The sequence below is a fragment of the Theobroma cacao genome, chromosome 5 (genome assembly GCF_000208745.1).
Source record: "Theobroma cacao cultivar B97-61/B2 chromosome 5, Criollo_cocoa_genome_V2, whole genome shotgun sequence".
Taxonomy (NCBI): domain Eukaryota; kingdom Viridiplantae; phylum Streptophyta; class Magnoliopsida; order Malvales; family Malvaceae; genus Theobroma; species Theobroma cacao.
The window spans coordinates 31,243,032-31,264,447 of record NC_030854.1 but is presented as its reverse complement, the minus strand read 5'-3'; the positions used below and the strand labels follow the sequence as shown (position 1 = coordinate 31,264,447).

Genomic DNA, 21,416 nt, shown 5'->3' with positions numbered 1-21,416 from the left:
TTAATGCAATCTTCTCGGTGGTCATGACGCTGTGGCCCCTTATTGCAAAGTTAAAAGGCAAAACAAAGAAAATTCATTTCCATAATGTAATTATGACCATTGAAGTATTAATGTTGGGGTTTTCAATAAGCGTCAGGATTTGCCAGGAGGTAGGCTTCAACGGCCTTGAATATTCCCAGGGCCTTTTCTTTGCCGGCCTTGATACCCTCTTCCTTAATCTCAAAGTCACCGATGGTGTAATATTTACTAGTGGTTTTGCATATGGATCCCCCAGCTGGAGATGGCTCCAATTTGGTCTCGTAAGTGATTTTCTCAAGTGTGTTCATCAAAGCATCACCTTCGATCACACTGTAGCTGTACACAAAATTATCTTTGTCCAGTGCCTCTACCTTCTCTATCATGTAATTGAATCGGCTTCCTGCAAGTGTAGGCATTAAGGCAAATAAAGACTAGATATTGCTTCTTTGGACAATAACCATTTTTTTTTTTCACAAATAGAAGGATATCCTTAGTAATGATTCAAAGTATTTAATTTCTAAAAAGGATAATTCAGCGGTTTAGAACTTGAAATCTTATATTTTAAAAATCTTGGTTTCCAATGTTGAGATAAATCACTAACCTTCCCCAAAAGTAATCTTCTTGATGCTTCCAGGCTCACCGTTGCCTTCAATATACTCAACATTCTTAAAAGCCCGAGGAACGATCCTTGGGATGAGCTTGTCACCATCAAGGATACAAGCCTTAAACATCTTGGCTGGTGGGATTGCGGTAACAATCTCAGATTCATAAGTGAAAACACCCATGATTACTGACAGTAGAGGAAATGATCAAATGAAGAGTGAGAATTGATTGATTTAGTTAGCAAAGGAGACTTTTGATTTGTGTAGATTTGAAACTAAAAGTGTAGTATTTATAGAGTCAGTTTGAAAGGATTATAGCTTTTGTGTACATAGGCCTGGTGGAATCTTTGCTGATTTTGGATGGTTCCATGCATTTTGACGATGTAATCAGTGGATTTTAACTAAACTGTCAATCGATTCTGGTCCTTGTACCCATCTTACAATCTTACCACAAGAGAACAAATTTGTGGATTTCGGAAGCATCATTATGGGAAGAAGCTTGAAAAGAAAAAAAGTCTAATATTTTAAGTGAGAGAGTCCTTGAATTCAAGTGCTTGGACTGATATAAACTAATTGCTACGTTCAGGAAAGATTGCAATCATAGATCCTTGCTACTTGTAAGTCCATTCTTACCTATGCTGTTAAAAAGTGTTAACAAATTTCAATATATAATAGCAGATTCAATTGATAAGATCATTTATCTCGAAATAAATTATTTTAAATTTGAGTTTTATCAATATTTTATATTAATACTATTTGGTATTTGTTCTTAATTCTATTTAAAAGAAAAAGAAAGTTCCATCAAAAGATGATATAAGAAAAAATCTTAGAAATTATGATAAAATATGATACAAATTAATTTTCCCAGCTCAAGCATATGTTTATTTGTGGCATATCCAATTTGATATGGTTTTCATGTATGTAAAATAAGGGAAAATTTTTGAAACTTTCTGTAATCTCACAATATACTCTCAAATATCATGATATACATATATATAGAAGGAGCAAAAAGTAAAAAAAAAAAAAAAAACAAAAGCTAAAGAATTTCTACAAAGGTATTTTTGAAAAAGCAAAGAAGACAATCATCTTTCAAGAAGAAAAAAGTGAAGAAGGCAAAAGCATCTTTCAAAACATTTCTGCAAAGCAAAAGTGTCTCTCGAACTTGCAAAGCTCGTTTTAATAATTTTGGTATTTATTGTCTGTGTTTGAATGAATTTCGATTGGTTTTCAATTAATGTTTTTATATTTTCTAATTGTTTTGCGATGGTATGAAGATTTAGATTTGTATAATTGTTTTGTTCCATTATCATTTTAATGTCTTTTGAGGAAATTTGTTTTTTAAATCTAAAGACCTCATTCTTAATGAAATTGTTCTTATTCTTGCAAAGCAAAAGTATCTTTGAAACTTGTAAAACATCTCTGCAAAAATTTCAATATTTCAATAAATTCTTGTTAAATTTTCAAAAGAGCAATTATTAGAAATAGAGAAAACCTATTTATAAAAGCCTCCCATTATAGTCAAAAAAAGAACCGAAAATCACCCAAAAATAAAAGCTATATATATATATATATGATTAGTGGTGTTCTTGGGCCAAGGCATTTCTTCAGAAGTACCCACATGGATGCAAAAAGTGCAAAGGCCGAAGGCCAAATAAACCGAAGGCAAACCCGGGTTTGCTACAAATCGTTGACCCATATTTCCTGGCAGGCTGATTGGCTGGTAATTGAAACAGAAAATCTAAAAGATTGTCATTCTTCCTCGCGTTTTTGTTCGAAGGATTTTGGATGGCTCAATTGATGAGAGCACCAACAATCTGCTTCAATCCAAAACTATTTCCTAAACACCCCAGAAACAGAATGGCTTTGAATGCCAACAACATGACCTCTTCCTTAAACAACAATACCAACAACAGGAAGCTTCCCATATTGCTCTTTGACATCATGGACACCATTGTTCGTGACCCCTTTTACCATGATATCCCCGCCTTCTTCAGGTAGATGGGTCTTTCATTTCCTTTCTTTCTTTTTTTTTTAATGCTTTCTTTGAATTGGGTTTGTTGGGTTTTGATCATTTTTTTTTCTTTTGAAAACGGTGTAACTGTCCCTGCTGGAAATATATTTTTTGGAAGTGATCAAAGTTAAATTTGATGGTCAGAATGTCTTTCAAGGAACTAATAGAGTGCAAGCATCCAACTGCATGGATTGAGTTCGAAAATGGGGTGATTAATGAGGTACCCTCCTAAAAATATAATGTGGAAAAGTTTGGTTATATTTCTCCAGATATTTGCTGAGTAAAGTAGTCATATGAATATAGTATTGAGGTATCTTTAAAACTGTTTGATAGAGATAGCTAACAAGAGTAAAATATTTCTTAAAATATGTTTCACTTGTCAGGTTTGAGAGGATTGATTTCCATTTTAAGCAATAAAAGCTATGATGGTTATTGATTACCTTTGGATTGTACATAGGTACTTGAGACTTGAAAGCATCCTTGAGCTTCTGTGAGTTTGATTTTTCAAACTTGAGCTTTACTCACTTAGGCTTGAATACTTTAGATATATATAATGTTATTCTATTTATATATGCTTGAGCTTGAGTTTGAGCTGGACTTAGCAGTGGATGAGTTGAGTTTGATTGTTTCCTGAGTAGCTCGCCAGCCAGCTTGACTCACTAACACCCCAAGTTGGACACACTGAAGTTGTTTTGTTTTCTCTTACTTTTCTGTCGTTGTTGTTATCTTACATCTCCTCTGACATATGATTTAGCAGTTAAACACAAAATAACTAGCCTCTTTTTAGTCCTTTTCTTTTGTCTCTGATACATTACCAGCTTTTCTGATAAGTGGATACGTTAGCTAAACTATTGTTCTATTAACTAATTTCTTTATTTATAGTATGTATCAACTATTGAATCTTGTCTAAATAACCACTCCATAACATAGCACTTGTGTATTGCTTTTAGACTAAATATCACCATTTGCATTCATTTTTATTTTTATTCTTTACTTATGCAGTAGCCTATTGGTTTTATGTCAATGTGGATCTATCTATAACCATGATCCTTTACAATATTGGCCCATATAGTTATTTCTTTGACAGAAATCTATGGGCACTTGTAAATTTCTAGTCCACCAAAAACCTATCATGAAGCATTGCTTAATTGTCACAGATGCAATTTCACCTTAATCAATGCTTTTGGATTTGTGTTTTGTTCTTTGCTTTTTCTTGTGATTTTATTTCCTTTTCTTTTAGCTTCTGGAGTGTGAAAAAGTTATCTTATTTCCTTTCAGGAGGAGCTAGCTGGAAAATTCTTTAAAGACGGAAGGCCTTTTGATTTGGAAGGTTAGATTGCATTTGTTTTTTTTTTTTATATATTATTCCTTCCATTGGTTGTATTAAGGTTGGTGAGCAGTTTCATTAGATATTCGCAAAATGTGTTTGATTTTAGTATAAATTCTCAAATAAAATTGGAATTCTGCATTAATTCTGGTGGAGCTTGTTTCATTGTGGCATTTTTTTACTTTTTGTTGTGTATGGCATGTATATAGATTTCTTTACCATAATTTTTTAGCACCCCAATGCTAATTTTTGTGAAATTAATATAGTAATCAAGCTAGTTAGATATAGAATTTCTTGTGGTTAGGGTTTTCAATTGCAAAGGAAAAGGTTTAAACAAGTTTGGACTCAAGCATACTGACAATGAGGGGAGGGGGGATTTGGAGGTAAACTCTGAGTACTGCTTAATTAGAAGTATGTTGAAACAAATTTCAGAAAGTTGAAGAAATGGTTTCAAGGTTAATGGTTTGGGGGTATCAAGCTAAGAGAAGCATGGGAATTTTGATATTAAAGAAGGTACAAAGGAAAAAGGAAGGCCTTGTGTTTGCAAAAAAGTAAGCATAGTTATAGTGTCTAGGGTTGTAAATTATTACCCTGAACAAAAGAGTAATACATATGGCTTGTGGTGCTGAGTGCTGGATTCCCAAAAGAAAGGTTTAGGCCATTAAATATGCACGCTTATGTTGATATGATGCATGGATTATGGATATTGTGGTAGGTTGGTGAGTGGATACTTGTGTGGTGTTTGCATACATGCAACTGGATGTGAATGCATATACATATGTGTTTTATTGATTTATGATTTTGGATATTTATTCTTGTATGCATGCATGCCAGTTCTTGCATGGCATGTGTGTGGCTAGAGAGACAGAGACAAAGAGGTAAAGAAATTTTGAATTTATTCAACTGCGTATGCATGCACATGCCGGTATGCTTGTGTTTTCTAGGGCACATGTGTCCTGAAACACATTCAAATTTTCATCCAAATACATTTATCTGTTAGCTTGTTTATTTTTAGGGTTTTAACTCTAAGCCAAAGGAAAAATGAATTTTTCTTAGAAACTGTAGTTTAACCAACCACAAAGACATCTAGAAGCCTATGGTATCATGAAGAAAGTTGATATAAAAAATTTGGTTTTCAGACACTGCTGATATCACAAAAATACCTCTTTGGCACAAAATGTGGAGAGACATGTTGCAGTGGTGCTCTTTTCATTTTTTGTTGGTAATTGGGGTGAGATGGTGTCGCAAAATAGTAATGGGGTTGAATTAGAGAGGAGAAATATGCATTGCTGAGGGAGCATGAGAGAGGGGGAGGGAAATTGAAAGGATAAAAACAGAGCAAGTTAGATCTCCTGTGAAGGAGTAACAGATAGAACGAATTGTCTAGTGGCTGGCATATGTACAAAACCTCCAATACTGGTGACTGAGTTTCTAGTCTCTGGAAAGATTGATGCAGGAACAAGTACAAACTGTATCACATCTGGTAAACAACTAGTGATTGTTTACGCTTATGTTTGTTCAGATCAGAATGAATACGGTATTTGCCATTATTTGTCAAAGAATGAAAATAAATCTAATAAATCAATTGTTTGCCAACTTCCATGCATACACACATACATACATACATACATACTTACATACATATATATATATAATATTAAGAAAAATTAAAGATAGCAAAACTTCATTTGGAAGTGAAAAATGATTTTTTTTAATATTTAAAGATGAATAATTGTTATTGTAAGTAATAATTAATAAACAAATCAAACATAAAGCTCAGGAGTGTGCTTTGATGTTGTCTTATTCTTGAGAGCTGGACAGGGATGGAGGAGTCTGTTATGCTATTATAAGTTCATTTCCATTCTGGTTTAGAGAAACAGATCGCATTTGTTGAATACAAGAGGAAGCAGTGATACTGTTGCAGTAGATTTTCAACAATGTTTTGTTCTTCAATATTTCATTTACAATTTAAGTGTGTGGCCATGAATTATATCTGATATCTCTATGTTGGCTTTCCTAATTGTGTTAAGGTATTAATTTCAATAACTTTTTTGTTAAGGCCTCAAAAATTGTATGAGAAGAGGATATTCCTACATAGATGGAATTGAACAATTGCTTCAAGCATTAAAACAAAACAACTATGAGATGCATGCTTTCACAAATTACCCCATCTGGTAAGATGGAACAGCTCTCCTGATTCCTTCTGATTCAGTAGTTTATTAATTAAAGATATGTACATGTGTATGTATTTTTTCAGGTACAAAATAATTGAGGACAAGTTAAACATTTCAAATTATTTATCCTGGACATTTTGCTCATGCATGTATGGTACGTTCAAGGACTTAAACTATACCCAATTCACTATTGATATCACTCTCATTTCTCAGTGTTTATCTGTCTATTTATTCATATCAGTGAGTGCTAGTGTGGATGTGCATGTTCGTGAGAGGAAGTGCTTGTTGCTGGTGTCTGATCTAATTCTGGCTTGTGTTGATTGTGTTACTTTTGTATCTGTTATGTTTTCTCAGCTTTATACATTATTATTACTTTCAAGTTGACTTTTACTGTTTCATTTGCATAAATGCTCCGCATGTTGTTTGTGGATATTTAATGTTAGAATGGGCTATTGAAAACTCTTAAGCGTGGTTTTCCTTTTAGATATTCTCTAATTCCTGTCCAAATTAGAATATAACTTCCATATAGGAAGCTCATATCCTGTGATTCATGGATCCCAATAGAGAACGTCAATTCTACATATATTTTTATTAGTTCCTAGTTCCTTAGTTTGTTGTCTCATGTTTCACATTATAACCTCTAAATAATAATGCAGAAGGATGATTTCCTCTCTCCTTTAATCTCTCTCTCTTAAGTCATGGTCAAAAGTATAAGGCCAATGGTGAATGTAATGTCTTTATAATGATTAATGTTGCTGATTTGCTCTTGGATTGTTTTTAATTGATCAGACCGATGTGTACTGCTTTATGAAAGTACTAAGTAAAAGAGTCTACAGCTAGTTGATATTTCAACCAAAAAGACAATTGGTGCTTAGTATTTTCTAATTTGTTTAATGCTAATTTGTCCCATTTATTTTTCTAAACCTGACTTCGGCACATTTTCATTCCACTGTCTCACTGGATATGACCCTTCCTAATCTTTTGGAGTTGAGAAGGTATTTATATGATTGCATCTGAAAATGAACTGCATACTCAGAGAGCACCTAAATGGACTTATGAACATCAAATTCCCAATTTTTTGTTGGTTACACTATTGTGATTCTGTTTACCTTGTTGAACATGAAATAACAATTAATGGTGGCTGCTGCATTTTATTTGTGCTATTAAATATCAATCCAAAATATCACTCTTTTTGGTTGTTACATGTCTGCTAATTGGTCAACTCCTAGTGTTTAGTCTATTATTATTTCTTGCAGAAGCAAGTGAGCGGTTCTGTTGCTTCTGACTTCTTCATTCAAAGATAAATAAAGCAAATATCTATTTACAGTTATGATTTTCCTTTTGTTTTTCTTTTTTCTTTCAGTCTCAGTAAATATTTCAAGATCTTTTAACACTATACAGCGGTCACTAATTGTGTTCTGGAGCAAATATGTATATCTCAAGAGAATATTACTACCTGCTTTCTGGTTTCATGTCGCTCATGCTGCTATGTTAAATGATTCTGTTTACTATGCATCCAGGAAAGAGGAAGCCTGACCCTTATTTCTATTTGGCTGTTGTGGAACATCTTAAGGTTGATCCTGTGAGCTGTATATTCATTGATGACAGGTACCATCCTTGCCAACTTCCCACTGAAGAGGCACTTGTAATAGGATCCAAAACCAGTAATAGCAGAGAGTACAAACCCTATTTTTAGGGAAAAAGCGTATAGGAGATGATGCACCTTGTGTTAAAACAAAATTATGCTGTCAAAGCAAAATTAGAACACCTCTCAATGCTAATTGTAAGCAGTTAGAAATTCTCTATCTTATGCATGTGTGGACACATGAACACATGGATGCATGTTTTGTTGTGACCACATGCCCTTTTGTGTCTTTTGGGTTTGCATGGAAGTTTATGTTTAACATTGTTTGTGGGATAACTTCTAAGTGCCACTTTCTGGGGGTACGTGTGATGATATGAAAGCCCAGTGTGCGTTGAGCTAACCGAAGGTAGATAACCATCTCACATCCTATAGGTCTCACTCTCCCTTGTTCAGGTTTAAATTCCAGCCTTGAAGTTGGAAGTCCAAAGTTTTAGACATCAACATAACCCCTTTGGGGTCAATGTGATCAAGTGTCATGGTGTTTTTTTCTCTCCACTCATAATAGGCTTTTCTTTGAAGGAAACCTATATCTTTCTCTAATGCTTCTAGGCCAACTTTGAAATGCAAATTTGATATTTTTTTTGCAATAAATCGAACTAATACTTTAAATTCTTATCAGATGCTGTCAACGTAATAGCATGAGAAAACTAAAATTGAGGAAACCAACCCACAAATGTCCTAGAACTCATTTCACTGGCTTGGCATGCATGATTTTATCTCTCACAGAGACACGCACGTACACACATAAGTTTACTTTCTAAGTATAGGTGCACTCTCCTGTTGCTTCACTTACCAACGTGTGGTATGGTGAACGTCTCAGGATCAAAAACGTTGAGGCTGCTGTAGGAATTGGCATTACTGGTCTTCATTTCAAGAACCCAGATTTACTACGTCAAGATCTTGAACGTTTGGGGGTTGACATTTCCATAGATGGACATGTAAGTGAGAACCAGCTTAAGCCTGCAGAAGGACAGACATAGTGAAATCTAAATTGTATATTTGTGTTATTGTCTTTTTGGCCTTCTGCCTTGTTAAAAATCGCTCCATTGTCGTTATTTTGTATAGATATCCTTCTTTGTATTGAGTATCCATTGAACAGAGCATGTTGGAATACCCCCGGCTATGGTGCCCATTGGACATTCAGCAACCTGCCTTGAACACTCAACATCAAATTCCAATCCTTACAGAATAAATTAAAAAGGAGCAAATATTACTAACACAATTATGGGTAATCAGCACCAAAATTACAATACTAATTTCATTACAACTAAATATAAGATTTAGACTAGTCTAAGTCAGGTGTGTGACTGTGAGTAGTGAAGAATTAAAAGACTTTGAATTAGTACTTTCCAAAGTATAAGGTGGACTAAATTGAAACAAAGAGAAACAACACCCAAGTGCTTTCTCAGTTCTCTATCTCTTCCCGCCCTAAAATTCCTGAGATTGTTATGTTTGCCCAATAAATTTTCAATTTTTTCAGTTCGCTATGGTTAGCTTCTCTCTCTCAAACTGTCCTTTCTTCTTTTTCTTGATTGAATTATTTCCAATAGGTTGGTTTCCATGTTCTTCTATCTGAAGTCTCATAATTCGATCGAAACAATTGACAATACCCCATTTTAGCTTTCTGGGTATTGTCAATTTCTGTACTTTTACCTGTAGTTGTTTCTTTTTAGTTCTTAAAACTGAAAATTCTGCTTCTTTACTCATTTTTCTGCAAAAGTCAATTATCTGCTGAATAATTGGATGGATTTAAAAGTTTGCTATTTTTGAATTTCTTTTTGCTACTTCAATCGTAACAAACACATGGTTTAATTCTTTATTAGCTATGTCTGGCTTTTGTTTGTTTTGTTATTTTCTTCTTGTTTTAATGTTCTTGAAGTTGCTAAAAAAGTAAAAGTTGAATACAAAATGTGGAGTAAAACCAACTTCGTAGCTAACCTTTTGCAAACTTGCATAGACAAGAAATCTATCCTACCGGGCAAAGTCCTTCATGCTTATATTCTCCGCAGTAACCTTTTAGCCAATACTTTCCTGTGTAACCGTCTCATAGAACTCTATTCAAAATGCAACGACCCAACGTCAGCTCACCACATGTTCGACCAAACCCCTCAAAAAAACATTTATTCCTGGAATGCCGTTTTAAGTGCCCTTTGTAGAGCTGGAAACTTAACATTTGCACGTAAAGTGTTCGAACAAATGCCTGAAAGAAACGTCGCTTCATGGAATAACTTGATTAGTTTAATGGTAAAAAATGGGCTCCAGGAAAAAGCATTGGATGTTTATAAACTTATGGTTTTTGAAGGTTTTTTGCCTACCCATGTTACTTTTGCTAGTGTTTTGAGTGCCTGTGGAAGTGTTGTGCATTTGGAGCTTGGGAAGAGATGTCATGGTCTTGTTATTAAGATTGGTCTTGATAAGAATATCTTTGTCTGTAATGGGTTGTTGTCTGTTTATGCTAAATGTGGGGTTATGAAGGAAGCTATTAAAGTTTTTGGGGACATTGATGATCCTAATGAGGTTACTTTTACAACAATGATGGGTGGGTTAGGAAAGATTGATGGGGTTTTTGAGGCTCTGGAAATGTTTAGAATGATGCGTCGAAAAGGGGTGCAGATCGATTCTGTTTCGTTATCAGCTGTTTTGAGTGCTTGTACAAAGGGGGGAGAGTATGGTGAATTTGGTTGTTATAGAGAGAATGATAGATTTTTGTGTAGTGTAGTACTAGGGGAACAAGTACATGGTCTTGTGGTTAAGCTTGGATTTGAATGTGATCTTTATTTGAGTAACTCATTGCTTGATATGTATGCGAAGAATGGGAATATGAAGAGTGCTGAGACAATTTTTAGTAATTTGGGTAAAGGCAGTGTTGTTTCCTGGAATATTATGATAGCTGGATATGGTCAGAAAGGACAAAAAGAGAAAGCTGTAGAGTGCTTGCGAAGAATGCAGTGTTGCAGTTTTGAACCTGATGAGGTTACTTATATTAATATGCTTGCGACATGCAGCAAGTGTGGGGATGTTGAAACTGCACGTCGGATGTTTGATAGCATGTTGTGCCCAAGTGTGATTTCATGGAATGCTATAATCTCTGGCTATTCCCAGAATGAGAACCACAAAGAAGCGATAGAGCTTTTTAGGGAAATGCAGTTTCAAAATGTGAAACCTGACCGGACTACTGTGGCTGTTATCCTTGGCTCATGTGCTGGAATGGAATTTTTGGAGGGTGGAAAACAGGTCCATGCTGCCTCACAAAAGGCTGCTCTTTATACTGATAACTATGTTGCTAGTGGACTGATTGGCATGTACTCAAAGTGTGGGAAGATAAAAACGGCAGAGTGTATATTTTCTTATGTGCCGGAATTGGATATCGTCTGTTGGAATTCTATGATTGCAGGTCTTACACTCAATTCTCTAGACAAAGAAGCTTTCATGCTCTTTAAGCAAATGCAACAGGGTGGAATGTTGCCTACTGAATTCTCTTATACAGCAATACTAAGCTGTTGTGCAAAATTATCTTCTTCATTTCAAGGGAGGCAGGTCCACTCTCAGATAGTAAAAGATGGCTTTATGAATTATGTCTTTGTGGGGACTGCTCTTGTTGATATGTATTGTAAATGTGGTGACATAGATGGGGCACGAAAGTATTTTGATAAGATGCCTGTCAGAAATACTGTTACATGGAATGAGATGATACATGGTTATGCTCAGAATGGACGTGGAGATGAGGCTGTTCATTTATACAAAAACATGATTGCATCAGGTGAGAAACCTGATGGCATAACCTTTATTGCTGTTTTGACTGCTTGTAGCCACTCAGGATTGGTAGATCTGGGGGTCAGAATATTCAATTCAATGCAGAGCGACTATGGGCTTGAGCCAGAATTGGATCATTATACTTGCATCATTGACTGTCTTGGCCGAGCTGGTCATTTTCATGATGCAGAGCTCCTTATGGACAAGATGCCATATAAAGATGATCCAGTCATATGGGAAGTTCTGCTTAGTTCTTGCAGAGTTCATACTAATGTCAGCTTAGCTCAACGTGCAGCAGAGGAACTCTTCCACCTGAAACCTGAGAGCTCTTCCCCTTACGTGCTTTTAGCCAATATCTATTCTTCTCTAGGAAGATGGGATGATGTCAGGGCTGTTAGAGAGCTGATGAGTGATAGACAGATTGTTAAGGATCCTGGTTATAGTTGGACTGAAGATAAAGAGCAAGATATAAGTCTATCTGTTGGGTGATACATACTACTACATTACTCTACGTTAAAGATCAGTCATTTATGTTTTACAGGCTGTACTGAAGATGGTAACTAAAATCACTCATGAGAACGCCAAGAGAATGACACAAGAGGTAAATAATTTCTGTTTGGTTAATGTAGATGCTGGTGCAGACAAGTGGGAAGTATGTGATTTTATGTAAAAAGGCATTATTAACCTTCTATTCATATCTATTCATTTTCTTTCTTTGGTTCCTCTAGTTATCTAGGTTAACAATGTGGTTATCTTTTTCAGCCTGTGTGATGACGGTAAACAAAATCTATCATGAGGTTAAGAGATGTGGCGTATTTTAGAGTTGAAAAGGTATTCATATGATTGCATCTGAAAATGAAAATGACAGTTAATGGTGCCTGTAACATTTGCTTGTGGTATCAAATACCAATCCAATATATCACCCTTTTTTATTTGTTACAGGTCTGCTAATTGGTTAACTCCTAGTTTTTAGTCTATTATTACTGCTTGCAGTAGCAAGTGGGCAGTTGTGTTGCTTAATGCAAAACATCGTCTCCAACACAATTATGATTTTCCTTTTGTTTTTTTTTATCTTTTATTTTCTTTTATTTTCTTTCAGTCTCAGTAAATAGTTCAAGATCTTTTAATACTGTACAGCTGTCACTAATTGTGTTCTTGAGCAAATAAGTATATCTCAAGAGAATATAACTAATTGCTTTCTGGTGTCATGTAGCTCATGCTGCTATGTTGAATGATTCTGTCTATTTTGCATCCAGTAAAGAGGAAGCTTGATCCTGATTGTTGTTTGGCTGTTGTGGAACATCTGAAAGTTGATCCAGCAAGCTGTATATTCATTTATGACAGGTATCATGCTTGCTACTTCCCACTGAGGGGCACTTGCAATAGGATCCAAAACCAGTAGTAGCAGAGAGTACAAACCCTGGTTTTGAGGAAAAAAACAATAGGAGATGGCATACATTGTGTTAAAACAAAATTATGCTGTCAAAGCAAAATTAGGACACTTCTCAATGCTAAATGTAAGCAGTTAGAAATTCTCCATCTTAGGCCTGTGTGAACACATGAACACATGGATGCATGTGTTGTTGTGACCACATGCCCTTTTGTGTCTATTGGGTTTGCATGGGAGTGTTCTTTGTATGGGTCTGCCTGTGTTCTATGATTCTTGTGTTTCTCTTTTTTTTATAATTTGTTGAAGTAAAATGCATGTTTAACATTGTTTGTGGGATAACTGCTAAGTGCCACTTTCTGGGGGTACATGTGATGATGATATGAAGGCCCAGTGTGCCTTGAGCTAACCAAAGGGAGTTAACCACCTCACATCCTATAGCCCTCACTCTTCCTTCTCGAGGTTTGAATTCGAGCCTTGTAGTTGAAAGTCCTAAGTTTTAGACATCAACATAACCCCATTGGGGTCTAAATGCCAAAGTGATCCAAGGTCATGGTGTTTATTTTCATTTGACTCATTCATAGGCTTTTCTTTGAGGGAAACTTATATCCTTCTGTAATGCTTTCAAGCCAACTTCGAAAAGCAACGTTGATATATGTTAATTCAATAAATCGAACTAATACTTAAAATTTCTTATCAGTCGTGGTTAATTTATTAGCCTGGAAAAACTAATATTGAGGAAACCATCCCACAAATGTCTTAGAACTCATTTCAGTTGCTTGGCATGCATGACTGTATATCGCTCACAGAGACGCACACATACAGACATTACTTTCTAAGGACAGGTGCACTCTTCTTCACTTACTAACATGTGGTATGGTAAGTTTCTCAGGATCAAAAACGTTGATGCTGCTGTAGGAGTTGGCATTACTGGTCTTCATTTCAAGAACCCAGATTTACTACGTCAAGATCATGTACGATTGGGGGTTGACATTTCTATAGATGGACATGTAAGTATCAGCTTAAGCCTGCAGAAGGACAGACATAGTGATATCTAAACTTACACACATTAAACTATATCTTTGTGTTATTGTCTTTTTGGCCTTGTGCCTTTGTTAAAATTGCTCCATTATGGTTATTTATTATAGATATCATTCTTTGTACTGAGTATCCATTGAACAGATGACACTATGATAGTGCAATCTGTATACCTAAAAATTATCAAACAAATCAACGTCTAACTACCAATGGAGGTGCAAATGCAGCAAGATTTCCAAATTAAACTCGAGTAAAACTAATTTGAGCATTTGACTTATTAATTGGTGTATGATTTTCTTACTTAAGGAACAAAGTTTGAATTTCCTTTCTTCCAAGTGCAACAAAAGAACAAAACTCAAGTAAAACTAAACTTTATTACACAAATAAATATAAACCTCAAAGGGGAGCAAAGTAGGTAGACAAACATTATATAAAAATTAGTTAATATTTAATATGCTTATATATTATACAAAAAAGATGACTTTAAAATTTACAAATTTATGTAAGTGTTTTCAAATTCATCATTAGGGATCCAATTAACTTATGAATTTAAAAATAATTATGAAAATCATGTTTACATGTATTTTATCAAACAATTTAGGTTAAGCTTGAAATTCAAATTAGTGTAGGTAATTGTAATTGGTGAGTTTAGAGTGAAAAATGGTAAGAAACAAAGAGAAACACCTAACTTATATATATTTGCCGCCAAATTGGAACTCTAGGGACTAAACTAATACTTTTAAAAGTACAAGGCGGAAAACGAGATTAAGTCAAATTTCGATGGCTAACATGCAATTATACAAACAAAACAGAGGAATAAATTAAAAAAGAAAAACCATAACATAACAGACACTCGCGGATCTTTGATCATTGTCCTCTGTTTATCTCTCTGTTCTTTGTTTTCTCTCTCTTCCCGCCCTAAAATTTCTGAGATTATTACGTTTGTCTAATAAATTTTCAATCTTTGCAAGAATGAGCGTCACCCAGTTCGCTATGGTTAGCTTCTCTCTCACAAACTGTCCTTTCTTTTATTTTTGGGTTGAATTGTTTCCAATAAGTTGGTTTCTATGTTCTTTTATCTGCAGTCTCATAATTCGTTCGAAACAATTGACAGTACCCCATTTTAGCTTTCTGGGTATTACCAATTTCTGTAGTTTTACCCGTAATTTTTTCTTGTTAATGCTTAAAACTGAAAATTCTGCTTCTTGACTCATTTTTACGTTGAAGTCAATTTTCTGCTGAATAATTGAGTGGATTAAAAAGTTTGCTATTTTTTTTTTCATTTATTTCAGTGGTAGTTTGTTTTGGTACTTCAATTGCAACAAAACATGCTTTAATTCTGTATTAGGCAATGTTTGGCTGTTGTTTTTTTTGTTATTTTCTTTTTTTTTTAATGTTCCCCAAATTGCGATAAAGTAAAAGTACTTAGTAAAGAGCAAAGTTGTAGTATTAGATGAAAAATGAGTGAATTCAAGTGAATATGATTATTCCATTTGAAAGTAAAAGGGTACATTTTTCTATTCTCAAAATTCACGTTAGACTTTTAATTTTTCAAAAATGTGTTTGCTTTTGTATTTAATTGTAATTTTGGCTTCAGTTTTTTGGAAGTAAAAAGAAAGTAGCCAAAGTAACAATCATAATGCGACTGATATCACTAAGATGCAGGTGGAGGAATTGGCCTTTCTAGTTAAGGACAATCTTCCTTGCAAGCATCTTGTGCTCTCAATGGAAGAGGCTTTCGTTAATTTCCTTCAGGATGATACAAGGTAACAAAATAGCCCACATTCCCACGCAACAACTTCGGAGGAATTTCATATTTTGTACATGTCTCATACAATTATGAGCATATGTGAATGATGAAAATGTTGGATTGCAGCTCAGATGGGATCCTAGAGTTGGAACCCATGAATTCATATAATCGGCTTCTCCTGCATCGTCTTGCAGATATATTTGGGTAATTTTTTTGCCTTAAAAACGCCCTTATTTTTACTAGATAAGCTGACATAATGTTTTTATCACAAATAATTTTTTGAGTTGACTTTAGAGCTGTATAGTTTTCTGAGTTACTGTTTAACACTGATATTTTGTTACATTCTGATAGATTTGCTCATGAATCAGTCGGTGAAGGAGATGATCGGCATTTGGTTTTGGAACGATGCCCAGAGACATCAATGTACTTTTTATCCTAATTGCATGAGTTTTGGACTTTTATTTATTATGGTGCTCATAACCTTGCATCTTGTCTTGCAGACCTTCCATTCTTGTTAGTGATATATTATGGCAGTGTGATGAGCCTCAGTCTCTCACAACATCACGTCATTTATTAGTGAGAGAAGAAGCTCCAGCAGGTAAAATTCTTTTTGTTGTTTAAGGCACTGTGTGGGCTACTGGTTCATGATCCCCCTATTCAAGCAAGAAGTCATTAGCAATTTTTGAGAATACTATGTATAGCTGAGAATATTCTCTTTTCTTTGCACTTTTTGATTTGGGTTTCTTATAGAGGATCCGGAAGCATGTAATACAGTATCCTTTGTGTCTAAAAGTTATTATGGGGCCTTGCCCATTGGGGAACTACAAGGAAAGGGAAGAATGGATGAATTGGGTGAAAGAAAGGATCCGGTTCCCCTTGTCTAGGTTGCTTAAAGATGAAGAGAGAATAGAGAGGAAGAATAGGTTACTAATCTTGATAGTAAAAGAATGAAAGGGAGGGAAAGAGTAACATTTAATTTCTTTTACAGTCATATGCATTTTGTGTTGAAAAGAAATTGTCAAATAAGGATGGGGAAGGATTACCATCCAAAGGGGATTGTGGAGGGTTTGGGCAGGATACATGTATCCTAGTATTCCCATGCCTTCCATTATTAAGTTTCTGAAACAAGGGAGAGGGACATCTCCTCTCTGGCAATATGCGCCAACATTTTTCCATCATGGTATTCATTTTGTCTCATTGCATGGCACCTTACTCCTATCTGTCTAGATGTAATCCAAGCATATTCAAGTGCTTGAAGAGCATATCTGCCATAACAAATGCAATTACCTCGATCAGATATAAAGAATCTGTGCTTTTTTGCTAGGTACCTTTGGCTGGGCAGTGGGGAGACTGTCTCTTCTTTTTCTTCTTTCTTAGGGGAAGCCTTTGACGTTAGATTCTTTTAGATTTTTTTTTTATCTAATCTAAACTTTAAAGGTTATTGCTGCAAACAAGCTTAAAAAATTGTTGAAACTGTAACAGGGATAAGATTATGGGATGTCCAAAAAAAGGACATTGTTTTGGACATTCCAAGTGGAAACTAGGACATCCAACTTCGGAATGGAGGGAGTATTTATCATGGGGCTATTCTGCTGCATTAATGGAAGTGTTAAGGTGATAGGTCAAGGAATGTAGGTCTCTTGAAAGAGGTCACTTTGAAGAGCTAAAGCACTAGATTGTTTCTTAATAACTTTTTAGATCCTATTTTAGTTTACCGTAACTAAGTAATGACTGTTTTAGTTCTAGCATTCCACCAAAGTCCCATACCTTATTGTTAGGATAAGAAGGACTTGTCTATGAGACTCCCTCTCTTTAAGCATTTGCAACTTGGCTGCTAGGAGGGCTCGTGCTGACCATTGGGGTAACTCATTTATTTTTATCATTTCAGAACATAAATGAATGCTGGTCTTGTGGTCCATTTTCATAGGCTGAAATCTAGATTCTATCCCATTCAGCATCAAGTGCTATGTTATTCCTTTATTCCCTTTTTGTTGTTTGTTTCCTTTGTTATTCAGTTAAATGTTTGCTCTGAATCTGTTCTTGATATTATGGTGGAAAAGGCTGTCTTCTGTTGGCATTACCTTTTATTAGATAAAGATTTGAACAATGATTCTCACCATGTGGAAGTATGTAATAGAATGGATAATAAAGCTACTTTGGCACCTGCTGAGACTGAAACAGAACTTCTTGTCTAAGATCCTATATACCAACCAATGATAAATTTTAATTAAGTTACTAGCCATAGACCTTGTGCGACATGGCATGCTGCAAAGAGTAATGTGCTTCTTTTGAGGATTGAAGTATTTATTATATGCACACAAGTTGCTAGTGCATCTTCCAGACCAGTATAATGATTTAGCGATGTCTATATGATTGAAGTGGTCCAGGGGTGACATTTTTCATTTTACCTTTTTTTTTATTTTATTATATGATTGAAGTGGTCCAGGGGTGACTTTTTTTCTTTTTTCCTTTTATTTTTTTATTTTATTATACTTAATTTTGTCTGCATGTATTTCCAGTTTTGTCTATATTGATTATCGAGTAGCATGAAAGTGTTAATTACCAGGACGATGAGACCTGAAAAATTGCCTTTTCTTGTTTCAGTAGCGAAGACGGAGTTGCCTTCTTTTGAGCTTAGTCTTGAGGCGAGAGAAGCAGCTTACTTGGCTGCTCGTGAGCGGATTTTTTCAATGGATGTTGAAGAGGTACGAGAACCTGTGAAGGAGAAGCCACGAACCGTTCCTGTTGTGGCTCGTCGAATGATTGCACATGCTTTGGGCCAAAAAATAAACTCATCCAGTCAAAATGTTAATGCCAGGGATTTTAAAGACCATGAAGGGCAACCTAATGAACTGAACATTCATGATAAGGATGAAGTTGATAATAATTTGAGAACCGAAACTTATCAAGATACTGTTTTTGTCCCAGGCAATGCATTCAGTAAAGCAAATAGCAATGCACATAAACATAATGCTTCAGTAGTTGGTAAGAGGAATGTTTCAGACAAACCAGCTCAAAAGGGGCCTTCTGATGTTAGGATACCTGGAAGAAGTCGAAATAGAGTTAACAAAGAGTACTCAAAAGAAGAACATCTAGGAGCCGCAAAGAGAATGTTTGCTCATGCTTTAGGTTTGCGCTCAGCTAAGGATGGTGTTCTTTTGAAAAGCAGTGAAACGAAGGCAATTGACAATAAGTAAGGCTGAGTGACATTTCAAGATAACACATAGATCATTTATTTCTTCTGTTGAACTTGGTACAGTAGATAAAGAGCTCTTTGATTTTTTTCTTCCAAATTATACCGGTTAAGGAAAGAGCTCCATGAAGATACTACTGTCACAAATGAGAAAATGCAATGAAGAAAACCGTTAACCTGAGGTGGCATGGTAGCTGCTTGCTTGAGTCTTCTGGAATTGCATCTGGTGAGATTGCTGTCTTCTCATTGCATAAGTTCTTTTAATGAGAATTGATGAAGTTTTGTATACTAGTTTGCATTTGACTAGAGTTGCAAGCTATCTGTTTTCCATGGACTAGAAGGCGCATCTAAGCTGCACAGGAGTCATGTGCCAGTCAAAAAGATTCATTCTCTCCCATGTAAGATGATGTTTGAACCTGAATAATCTGTAGTCTGTTTTGGTACTGACCTGAGAGATACTGTGAGGTTGTGATTGTAGGAAACTATGTTATAGAAAAGTAATCATTTGTATTATGTGCAAAGCAAATGCTAACCGGGTTTAATTCTTAAGTAAATTATCAGAACCCACTTCGATGAATTTGTCCGGCTATCTTCTTTAGAACCTACACTTCCCTGACTAATTTTGTTGCACCTTATGTCTTATTATAAGCAAATATAGCTAAGTCTCAAATATCTATCAGTAATATTCTGTTCTGAATCTGTGTTAAGACTTTGTTCATCCTGTTGGAAAGCAATCCATTTTAGCAGCATTTAGAAGGTTGCCACTTTCCAAAGCCTGTAAGAAGATTTGTTCTAGAATTCAGGCACACCGTTACTGCCAAAGCAGTTTAAGGAGGATATTTATATTATGTGTACCAGGTACCACAGGAGAAAAGATTATCTGAGGGAACTCAACGTTGTCATACGATTTAATTCATCTACATGAATTTAAATCATTTGAGATTCATTTATAGACTTCCGGCATCCAACTTCCGCTCAACAGTAACGAATAATTTGAGGTATCCCTAGTTGCTTGTTCAATCTTCTTTACATGTAAGCAATAACACAAGCTGCTAATTCCTTGCTTCCAAGTTATAAAATGTGCTTCATATTCGGAGTAAAATGTTCTTTCCTTCTTTCATTTTTCCTTGGTGTGTATTTTAGCTTTCTATATCCAATAGTTGGACGCAATGGAAGATAGCCCTATGCCTTCCCCTATACCCCCTCAAATCTATGGTTAAGGTGGAAATCATTACATTAAAAAAATGATATCCACAAAATAATATGGAAATGGAAATTGATTACAGCTCAAACCCTTTTTGAATGAAATGAGTAACCCTCTTGTATTCTCCTTTCAGTTTATGATACAAAAATTACAACAGAAAGACCTGGGTACCATGGGTCCAAAGAGCATCTCCTGCGGCGTTAAGACTCCATAAGAAAGCAACATACTGCAACCATGTCACAGCCAAAATGAAATTAAGAGAGCTGTTCCTTGGATCTGTTGTCCCTTTTTCCCGGCGGCAGTGGTCTTGAGTAGATTTAGTTGAGCCAGAAGAGACAAAAGCTGAAGATGTAGGATCACAGCTACATCACCCTTTTACTTCGATGGGAAAAACTTCTGAAGAAAGCCCCATAAACTCTTGGGCGATGAGGAGAAAATCTTTCAATTGGATAATCTCAGCTTGTCATGTTTGCCTTTCTGTTCTTGGATTTGAGGACTTAGAAGCCAAAGCACGAAGCAAAGATTGAGTGGCTACAAACTTCTCTCTGAGCATGACATTGTAGTCATACAGACGTTGAAAATTCTTCTCTATATCGGACAACTCAATCTGAGAACCAGACTTGAATTCTGCATTGAATAAGAAGCAAGATTACAAAGAGCAACTCTAACATAAATACATCAGTTAAGTCCCTATCAACGGTTTTGGAGGAACACACCACTAAGGCATATGGTTTCAGTTCATCATATTGAAAGATTTGTGTTTAATAGGCAGTTCTAAATTGGAGCTTCAGAGCATCTCCAAGCAAATTACTTTACAATGGAGTCCAACGCTGACAGTTTAACATTTGTATTTCTAGCTTTTACCATTCAGCTGGCTGTTTTCAGTTACAAGAAGTCATCTATATGTATCAGTTATCATGTAACCACCCAACAAAATAACTATGAAAGTTCATAGCCAGTTGACTTTAGAAAGAGAAACTATTGGAGTTGTTATGAGTGAGGACAAGCAAGCACAACTTCATAAGACAGAGTAAACAAGGGAAAAGTAGTTCACAGTCAGAACCTTGAACAAAAGTTATAAAATTCAAATGCCAATGACCATTGAAAGGCACATTTTTAATCAGCATTTTCCATCAAGCTCACATTCTAGATTTCAACCAAACCTATCAGAAAGTCCAATAGCAAATCACATGCCAATATGCAGACAGGCAATGAAGTCCCAGGGGCTTCACATTGAGGACCAAACCTGAAGGACACTAGTGAATATCAAGAGCCGAAGTTCTCCCAGGAATTTTTTTTATTTTTTGATGACAC

The 21,416-nt window shown here is 35.4% G+C and overlaps 4 protein-coding genes across 15 annotated transcripts; 3 read left to right on the top strand and 1 right to left on the bottom strand.

Annotated features, from left to right (window-relative positions):
* On the bottom strand, positions 123–803 carry LOC108662122 (major allergen Pru ar 1-like). The gene is made up of 2 exons (XM_018121272.1): positions 620–803; positions 123–418 (listed from the first exon to the last, which is right to left on the bottom strand). The coding sequence occupies exons 1-2, from the start codon at positions 801–803 to the stop codon at positions 123–125; spliced, it is 480 nt and encodes a 159-aa protein (XP_017976761.1).
* On the top strand, positions 2,243–8,898 carry LOC18599440. Of its 3 annotated transcripts, none has more exons than XM_018121375.1 (7): positions 2,249–2,614; positions 2,750–2,851; positions 3,910–3,961; positions 6,018–6,132; positions 6,216–6,286; positions 7,653–7,740; positions 8,598–8,898. In XM_018121375.1, the coding sequence occupies exons 2-7, from the start codon at positions 2,768–2,770 to the stop codon at positions 8,755–8,757; spliced, it is 570 nt and encodes a 189-aa protein (XP_017976864.1). In that variant the 5' UTR covers positions 2,249–2,614; positions 2,750–2,767; the 3' UTR covers positions 8,758–8,898. The 3 variants fall into 3 exon arrangements, with proteins under 3 accessions (XP_017976863.1, XP_017976864.1, XP_007029479.2); XM_007029417.2 differs by having other exon boundaries at positions 2,253–2,614; positions 2,776–2,851; XM_018121374.1 differs by lacking the exons at positions 7,653–7,740; positions 8,598–8,898 and adding an exon at positions 6,374–7,377 and having other exon boundaries at positions 2,243–2,614; positions 2,776–2,851.
* On the top strand, positions 9,656–14,080 carry LOC18599439 (pentatricopeptide repeat-containing protein At4g20770). Of its 6 annotated transcripts, XM_018121368.1 has the most exons (4): positions 9,656–12,131; positions 12,293–12,361; positions 12,787–12,874; positions 13,802–14,080. In XM_018121368.1, exon 1 carries the CDS (start codon positions 9,686–9,688, stop codon positions 12,017–12,019), a length of 2,334 nt encoding a protein of 777 aa, XP_017976857.1. In that variant the 5' UTR covers positions 9,656–9,685; the 3' UTR covers positions 12,020–12,131; positions 12,293–12,361; positions 12,787–12,874; positions 13,802–14,080. The 6 variants fall into 6 exon arrangements, with proteins under 6 accessions (XP_017976857.1, XP_017976860.1, XP_017976859.1 ...); XM_018121371.1 differs by lacking the exon at positions 12,293–12,361; XM_018121370.1 differs by lacking the exon at positions 12,293–12,361 and having other exon boundaries at positions 12,744–12,874.
* Positions 14,793–21,102, top strand: LOC18599438. 5 transcript variants are annotated; one of them, XR_001928045.1, is made up of 9 exons: positions 14,793–14,951; positions 15,621–15,721; positions 15,832–15,909; positions 16,057–16,128; positions 16,206–16,303; positions 18,310–19,124; positions 19,237–19,296; positions 19,757–19,896; positions 20,236–21,102. XR_001928045.1 is itself a non-coding variant. In XM_018121373.1 (6 exons), exons 2-6 carry the CDS (start codon positions 15,712–15,714, stop codon positions 18,900–18,902), a joined length of 846 nt encoding a protein of 281 aa, XP_017976862.1. In that variant the 5' UTR covers positions 14,793–14,951; positions 15,621–15,711; the 3' UTR covers positions 18,903–19,616. The 5 variants fall into 5 exon arrangements, 2 of the variants coding, with proteins under 2 accessions (XP_017976862.1, XP_017976861.1); XR_001928046.1 differs by lacking the exon at positions 19,237–19,296; XR_001928044.1 differs by having other exon boundaries at positions 18,310–19,296.

Coding starts and splice junctions, on each gene's coding strand:
- LOC108662122 (XM_018121272.1), bottom strand. CDS start 803: ATGGGTGTTTTCACTTATGAATCTGAGATTGTTACCGCAATCCCACCA. Junction 419..619: donor GAAGATTACTTTTGGGGAAG/GTTAGTGATTTA, acceptor CTACACTTGCAG/GAAGCCGATTCAATTACATG.
- LOC18599440 (XM_007029417.2), top strand. CDS start 2,406: ATGGCTCAATTGATGAGAGCACCAACAATCTGCTTCAATCCAAAACTA. Junction 2,852..3,909: donor AAAATGGGGTGATTAATGAG/GTACCCTCCTAA, acceptor ATTTCCTTTCAG/GAGGAGCTAGCTGGAAAATT. Junction 6,287..7,652: donor ATTTTGCTCATGCATGTATG/GTACGTTCAAGG, acceptor CTATGCATCCAG/GAAAGAGGAAGCCTGACCCT.
- LOC18599439 (XM_018121371.1), top strand. CDS start 9,686: ATGTGGAGTAAAACCAACTTCGTAGCTAACCTTTTGCAAACTTGCATA.
- LOC18599438 (XM_018121372.1), top strand. CDS start 14,928: ATGAGCGTCACCCAGTTCGCTATG. Junction 14,952..15,620: donor GCGTCACCCAGTTCGCTATG/GTTAGCTTCTCT, acceptor ACTAAGATGCAG/GTGGAGGAATTGGCCTTTCT. Junction 15,722..15,831: donor TTCCTTCAGGATGATACAAG/GTAACAAAATAG, acceptor GTTGGATTGCAG/CTCAGATGGGATCCTAGAGT.